This window comes from Crocuta crocuta, unplaced genomic scaffold (genome assembly GCF_008692635.1).
Source record: "Crocuta crocuta isolate KB4526 unplaced genomic scaffold, BGI_CrCroc_1.0 scaffold440, whole genome shotgun sequence".
Lineage (NCBI taxonomy): Eukaryota > Metazoa > Chordata > Mammalia > Carnivora > Hyaenidae > Crocuta > Crocuta crocuta.
Genome location: NW_027527457.1, coordinates 249250 through 256739, shown reverse-complemented (window position 1 = coordinate 256739; position 7490 = coordinate 249250). Strand labels below are relative to the sequence as shown.

Below are 7490 nucleotides of genomic sequence, written 5' to 3'. Positions count from 1 at the left end.
CCTCAAGTAGGCTCCACACCCAACGTGAGACTTGAATTCATGACCCTAAGATTAAGAGTCACATGCTCCAACCGACTGAGCCAGCCAGGTACCCCGAGAAGCTCCTAGTCTTGGACATTCCCAACCATTCTGATTTCCCCCTGCCTCTTGACATTAGCAGCAAGCTGTCAATTATGGAGAAGGAACACTGGCCCCTACCAATATCATACCCAAAATGAGGTTCTCATCATTGGGATCAAGTGTCAAAACAGGAGGCTCCAACAGTCGGGGCATAGCCTGAGCATCCCAGATGATGTGGTCCTCCCAGCGCCCATACACCAGCTCCTCACTGTCAATGGGAAAGATGGAGTACCAAGGCTTGTCATCATCCAAGGTGGCTGCGAAACCTAGTCAAAGTAATAGACAAAACATTTATTCCCCTTTCAATCATGATTCCAGCAAAGGAAAGAGGAGCAAACGGTAGCAAAGGAAAGAGGAGCAAACGGTAGCAAAGTTATTCATGTGGCTACTGAAAAGGAACCTAGTGCACATAGTATAGTTTGCACTTTAAAAAAGGTTGCAGACAGAATGTTCATTCCAATAGTTTTTAGAAGAATCAAAGTTTAGGGGCGCCTGGGTGGCTCAGTCGGTTGAGCTTCCAACTTCGGCTCAGGTCATGATCTCACGGTTCATGAGTTCAAGTCCTGCATCAGGCTCGCTGCTGTCAGCGCAAAGCCCACTTCAGAGATCCTCTGTCCTCTCTTTCTGCCCTTCTCTCNGCTCTCAGGTGACTGAGCCAACCAGGCACCTTCCACTTCATGTTTTCTCACTTGAATTTCCCATGTTATTAGACATTTTTATGAAGAACTTTGAATGACATAGGATATTTGTCAACCGAAAAGCACCGTGCACAACACCATCTATAGAAATGAGCTCAACTGGGGCGCCTGGGTGGCTAGTCGGCTAAGTGTCCGACTATGGCTTGGCTCAGGCCACGATCTCACATTCGTGAGTTTGAGCCCTGTGTTGGGCTCTCTGCTGTCTGTACAGAGCCCACTTCAGATCCTCTGTCTCCCTCTCTCTGTCCCCGCTGATGCTCTCTCAAAAATAAACATTTTTTAGAAAAGAAAGAAATGAGCTCAACTACATACACACAGAGAAGACAAAAAAAACAAAAACGAAGTACACCAAAAAGTTAATAGCTGACCATCTCTGGACAGTAGAATTTATCAGTAATTCTCGACACTGTATTCTATTTTCAAAGTTTTCTACGTTAAGCATGGAATACCTTTTGGGGCATATTTAAGAAAAGAAAAAGCAAATTCCAGACTGATTAAGACAAAGACAGAGGGGATGGCTTTGAAAACAAAAGCAGATTACAGAGATGAAGCACTGTTCTAGTTCAGAAAGATCTGTAACTTCAAAGTGGTTGTCACATTTTTTCCATGAGCAATCGGAGCCCACCCCAGCTTGTTAACAGTGTAAAGATTTATTACAGACTAGAATCAGGGCTCAGACCGCAAGCATTCCACCCGTCCCTCGGCAGCAGAACAGAGCACAGCCAGGCCCCCTCAGGACGGCCAAGATGAAGGGCAGCGTGCCAGACCCAGCTGGCACAGAAACACACCTTGCTGGACGTTGTAGGCCATGGCATTCCTGGTCATGCTGGAAGGCAGCCAGCCCGCCAGGCTTGCACGCTGAGGTTTTGTCCCTTTGTGTTTGACATCCTCCCCATCCCAGATGATATCATCCTCCCAATGCAGCTGCGTCACCATCAGGAAGTTTTCATCAGCCAGAAGGTCAGTGCCACTGTTCTCCTCAAGTTTCCTGAAGTCCTGCAGAAACAGGGAAGGAACAACAAATTTCTGAACAGTCGCTGGTCAAAGTTCTCACTCCAAATCCCCCGGAGACATCGAAGGTAGCACTTAGGCGAGAAGACCCGATGGTGGAGCGACATCTGCCTCCTCCTCCTCCTAGCCTGGCACCGCACTCACTTCACAAACAGAATCTCCGCCACTGGGCCTAGCAGCCAGGGTGATATGCCGTAACACGCAAAGGGCTCACACCCCTCCATCCCCCACCAAAGGCACCCTCCCCAGCATCTCCCCAACCAAAAAGCAAAGTTAAGTAATGCTGACAGGGCCCTGGGCACAGATTCCTTTCTCAGGTACCAGTGTCACTTACCTCAATGATTCTACATTTTATCACAGGTTCATGGTCCATCCTTCTCAGTTTGAAGCCATAATCAAACCCACTGCCATCTTCAGGGACACCCAGCATATCATACCACAGTCGAGCAGGCCCATAACGCCACTCAGCCACTCTCGGTTTGGTATCCATCACTTTATCTATATCTCCGGTTGACTGGGAAAACTTGGACTCAACAGGAGCCATCATCGTAATCTGTAACAGAACAGAGTAGGAAGGGAGGCAGATTTCCTGATCCCAGATGTCCTAAGGCTATAGGGAGTCCACAGTCAGGAGGGGAAGTTAGAGCAGCCATGAGGACGATCTTTCGCCAGGACTGGTGTTAGAACGTGAACAATGGAGCTGTATCATGGCACGCTCGGCCTATCATTCAAACTTTCCTCTCCACCAGTGTGTGTACCACCAACTGCCTGCCCTCAGTACGATTCTCTAAGAACAGGGAAGGGACAGCCACTAAGACTAAACTCAGGATCACTCGCTCATAACCGGCACAGGACTCTGCTGAGGCGCTACTTCCAATTTAGACACAGCTAGGGAGAACCCACTGCTCCTCTCGTAGATCTCAACCCCACGACTCTATTTTGCCTACTTCGTCATCAGAGAGACACTGCTCTGGAGGAGGTGGTGGAGCGTAGTCATAGTTCCACAAAGACTTCTGGCTGACTTCTGCCTCTACCGAGCACTCCACCTCCTGGGTCTGCTCTTCCTGTACCAGCTCACGGTGCTTTTTCTTTCTCTTTCTCCGAGCGCTCCGCCAAACAGATGGGACATTCTTCCCTGGTCCAAAAAGACGCAGGAAGCGTAACACCTAGAATGCAGAACATGCTACTATGTCAAAGACTCGATATCCCATAGGAGAACAGCAGCGTCTGGGTCTGCAAACTCCCCTGAAGGGTCTACTCGGCTGTGGGGAGGGACCAAGGAGCTCTGAACTCAGATTTATAACATCTGCCAAGAAAGCAAAGTAGTATCCCTTAATAATCTGGACTAGTTCTTTTAAGACGACAAGGACAATTTCTGACGAGAACGATATCAATCACTACTGTCACGAACGCATATCACGTTTTTATTTTATTTTATTTTTTTTACGCAGATCACGTTTTTAAAAAGACCTACTACGATGTCACTGAATGAGGAAACTTAAACCTCATCCATTCGATATTCTACATGTTAACAACAGGACTCGGTATTTAGAAGAGGTCAGTGGTCTGCAACGTGGGCATTCTCCACAGAAAGTACCTTCCCAGGCCGAAATTCCGGGAAAAGTTCTGTGACACTCGGCAACAGCTTGGTGGCATCATGCTGCATAATCCCGGCCAATGGTAGGGTCAGCTTTCCATCCTCACATTCTGCCTGTGTTGCTTCCTGAGGTCCCATCTCAGATTCTGAGTCAGAGGAACTACTGAAGTCCACTTTCTCTGAGGCCAAAGAGGAAGGGGCAATGATGGAGGGCAAGATGATGCCTTCTCCATCCTCAGACACTGCAACGAGGAAGAAAAACCCCTTTGGCATGTAACTGTGAGCATATCTCCTTCGAGTCAGCCAGTACCCAGTCTAGGCTCTATGCGTGGCTCAGTGGCAGGGGGTAGAGTTCCAAGCACCCAAATTACTAGTATGCAACCCAGAAAACTCACTCCACTCATTATCTCCCACCATCCCCAACTCACCTTGTACCTGGTACCCTAGGGTTGTGATGAGAGAAAACAAACACTATTACTACGTTCACTACTTTCTATACATATATTAGGTTAAAGGAATGTAACCAACAGCAAAATTAAGTAACACTTTTATACCAGTCAGGCCTTGTCATTTCCAGGTCGGGGACCCACAAACTGAAGAATTTTTTTAAGCTCACAGAATAATGAAATTATGTAGCATGAAATCAGATCTTTGACATAAAGGTAACAGATGTAACTTAGCCTGCAGACTAAAAACGAAATGGCTAAAACTCTAGTAGGAGGAATTTAGGTTAACATAATCCCCAAAACACCGGAGATCAAAGACACTGCTCTCCCCCAATCTCCTAGCCTAGGACAGGGTTACTACTGTGGCAGACACAGGAAAGGTGAGATGATCACTGAAGCCCTTGCCATTGAAATCTCTGAATCTGGTAGTTGGCTCTAGATGATTATAAACACACAGTCTAGTGTGCCTTCCCCATTTAATCATTTCTTTTAAAGAGAGTCATCTAAACGGGTCGTTTCCAAATACCAGCATACATATCAGTTGCATCAGAAATTACTTGGAGAACACTCGGAAATTCCTGGGCTCTATCCTGGATCTTTGAATCAGACTCTCCAGGATGAGAGTCAGAAATGTGTATTTCTTCAAAGGCTTAGGATGACTGTGATGGGCAGCCAGATTTTGAGAACCACTGACCTAAATGACTTTTTCTCAAGTGCCTATGAAAATGCTATTGGCAAACGTTTGAAAAGTTAACACTTCACTTTACCACTGAAATTGTAGGACTCACTTCCAGAAGTTGTATCTTTTCCTAGCAGCTGCATTTTAACAACAGCTCCTTATGGGTACGCCAAAAGCCTCAACCTATGAATGCAACTTGCTCTTTGGACAAAAGAAGACAGTCTCTACTTACCACCGGTAATAGCGTCCTGATCTTTATCCTTCTTCATTGGTCCTGGAGGCGGAGGTGGAGGAGGCATCAACTTGCAATCAATGTCTTCACAGTCAGCATCATAGTCATCTTCATCATAATCTAATAAAACCCAAAAGGTGATTTCCTCAACATCCAGAATGTCACACAACAGCCCTGAGCTCCTCTGTCACACAAGAACGTAAAGCGCCACGTGGAACACTATACAGGCCCTTTAAGAACACACAGGAGATGCGGCCTCTGCCTTCAGAAAGAGATGATGACACGGTATCCCCATGGGCTCTAATACTATGTACACCTCATACAGGAATCGAGGGAGCTCCCAAGAACGGTTTAAAAACCTGTGTTCCTTCTCCTGACCAAATCCTATTTGAGTTTTATTTTCATCCTGCTCCGTCTCATAATCGAATTTACCCTTCTTCCTTCTCTGTCAGTTTCCTTTAAGGCTGGACTTTTTCTCTTCTCACTTCCCAAGTCTCTGACACATTTTTTTTGCCTACCTTCTACAGTTTTGTTTTTTTTTTCATTGCCCTTCAGCCACTGGCATCACTCAGTACCTGATGGTGAAACTGCTTTTATTCCTCTATGCAAGCTCTATTCCCTTACTCCAGAATCACCCTTGTCCAGATTAAACCCAAATCTGTACCTCTGGCCCTGACTTAACCCCTCTACACATTCTGCTGACACTCTGTCAGCATACAGGCGGTGAGTGATTAACAGAAGTTGGGCCAATAAATACATGTGTTCATTTATACAGGACATAGTATACATTAATCTTCCTTGAACTGCCACGTCCCTGAGGGCAAAAACTGATTTTACATAGCATCTGAAAACAGGGGAGCCTGGGTGGCTCAGTCGGTTGAGTGCAGGACTCTTGATTTCAGTTCAGGTCATGATCCCAAGGTCATGGGATCAGACCACACGTGGGGCTCTGTGCCAAGCATGCAGCCTGCTTGGTATTCTCTCTCTAAAATAAATAAAATGAAAAAACAATTTTCTTAAAATAGCATCCAAAACAGTGTCATGAACCCTGTAGGTACTTAAATACCAGACGATAAGGAAAGCATTATCATCCTTACTTGGCATTCACCAAGAATTTGGGACTAACCAGAATGAGGAATAAAACACTGTCCCAGAACACAAAAGGACAGAAGCTATGTGGAATTGAGCTGACAAGAAGCAGCAAAGGATGGAGAATAGGAACGATGGCAGAAAGCATACACAGAAACAAAAGGAACTACACAGCAAGAAAACGACCTGTGATGCTCTACTGATGACACTAAAGAAATCACCTGAGTGGCAAAGAGGCTGCAAGCTCCCCATTGTCTGCTGATATCTTCGGCTTTCATCTTCTGCTACCTCATTGATGTCGGAATAGTCCACAGCATCTTCTGTACTCCTGATCCATCCTATAAGTAAAAGGAGGGGGGGTGAACAGATGTACCTCAACAAAGAGCAAGTAACTCTCAGTCACTTAGATAATTCCCATTGAATAGTGCATAGACAGTAAGTGGCTAGCCTCCTCCCCCACCTTACTCCCCATGACCCGCACTCACCTTCATCATTTACCAGGACACCATCAGTCCCAGTCAATTCTTCATTTGCCGTGAGTTCAGTGATCAGGCTGCCAAGACCCAAAGCCCCCAAACCTGCCAAGTGCTTCTTACATTCCTGAAAAAGGGACAGCACCAGAGTCGAAGATAACAACTAAACCTAAGCTTCCCACACAAGGCTTATTGTGGTCCCCAGTCCAGGACAAAGCTATAAATCCATATTAAATATAACTGCAGCATGCTAAAGGTGGGCTCACATTCAAGAACTGTAAAGTATACCTTCCACTAAACTCCACACTGATCAGACCTTTATGAACATATTCTGTCCAATTTCATCACCATACTTATTAATATAAGAAAAAAATTAATCTAAGAACCATCATCAAGACTCAACAAATGGAAAAGTAGTTCTCTGATTCAAGGTTAGGGCAAATCACTGNTTTTTTTCTTACTACCTGTTGTGTGTCTGAGTGTGTGGCAGAAGAATAGCGATCAGTATTTTCCCTTTGAGAAAATGAACCGAAATCAAAGTAGGGAAAGGTCATTTCGGCCCAGGAAACAATCCCATGAATGTGAGTGAGCACGGCAAACTACCTAAACGTGCCCTGTGCCAGAAGAGGTCTGCCCCAAATAGTCTGAACATTCACTGTTCTAAAAACTGAGGCTTGAACTACATGATTTGTTGCAGGTTCGGTCCAATTCCCTGGTTCTAGAACCATGTTAGGTGAATGATGTCAGAAATGAGTTTCAAAAATTTCCAAGGTTCTCAAAGCAGCGGTTTAAAAATAATGTCGCTGGTCACGCTACTTTTTCTGCTGCCTTGTTAGGATGAATGCAATCCCCAAAGTTACCCACATCAGCCAGCGCCCCTGACCTAGGAGGGCTGCCCTCCCCCAGAACCGAGCCTCCTCACTCTATGCAAACTCTAGTATGACAGTACCGGCTCTTGCGTTGACTGCGCCGCCTCACAGACTCTAAGCACCCTCTACTGTCCCCCGTCTACCTGCTCACCACTCCCAACCCTAGCCCCACGCCCAGGCCCTCACATCATCCAAGACGCTTTCCCCCTCCAGCTGCCCGGCTCCATTGATATTGCCAAAAAGGAAACCAGCTAGAGAAAATGGGCCTCCTCCCGC

General features: G+C 46.0%; 1 protein-coding gene across 1 annotated transcript in view; it reads right to left on the bottom strand.

Moving 5' to 3' along the window:
- Window positions 1-7490, bottom strand: part of TAF1 (TATA-box binding protein associated factor 1) — a 77187-nt gene that overhangs the window by 69536 nt on the left and 161 nt on the right. The window contains exons 2-10 of the mRNA XM_077763290.1: window positions 7401-7490; window positions 6358-6472; window positions 6094-6210; window positions 4784-4903; window positions 3427-3668; window positions 2777-2995; window positions 2164-2382; window positions 1607-1814; window positions 210-386 (exon numbers count right to left, since the gene is read on the bottom strand). Coding sequence (XP_077619416.1) covers window positions 210-386; window positions 1607-1814; window positions 2164-2382; window positions 2777-2995; window positions 3427-3668; window positions 4784-4903; window positions 6094-6210; window positions 6358-6472; window positions 7401-7490 — 1507 coding nt within the window. The remainder of the gene's footprint in view (window positions 1-209; window positions 387-1606; window positions 1815-2163; window positions 2383-2776; window positions 2996-3426; window positions 3669-4783; window positions 4904-6093; window positions 6211-6357; window positions 6473-7400) is intronic.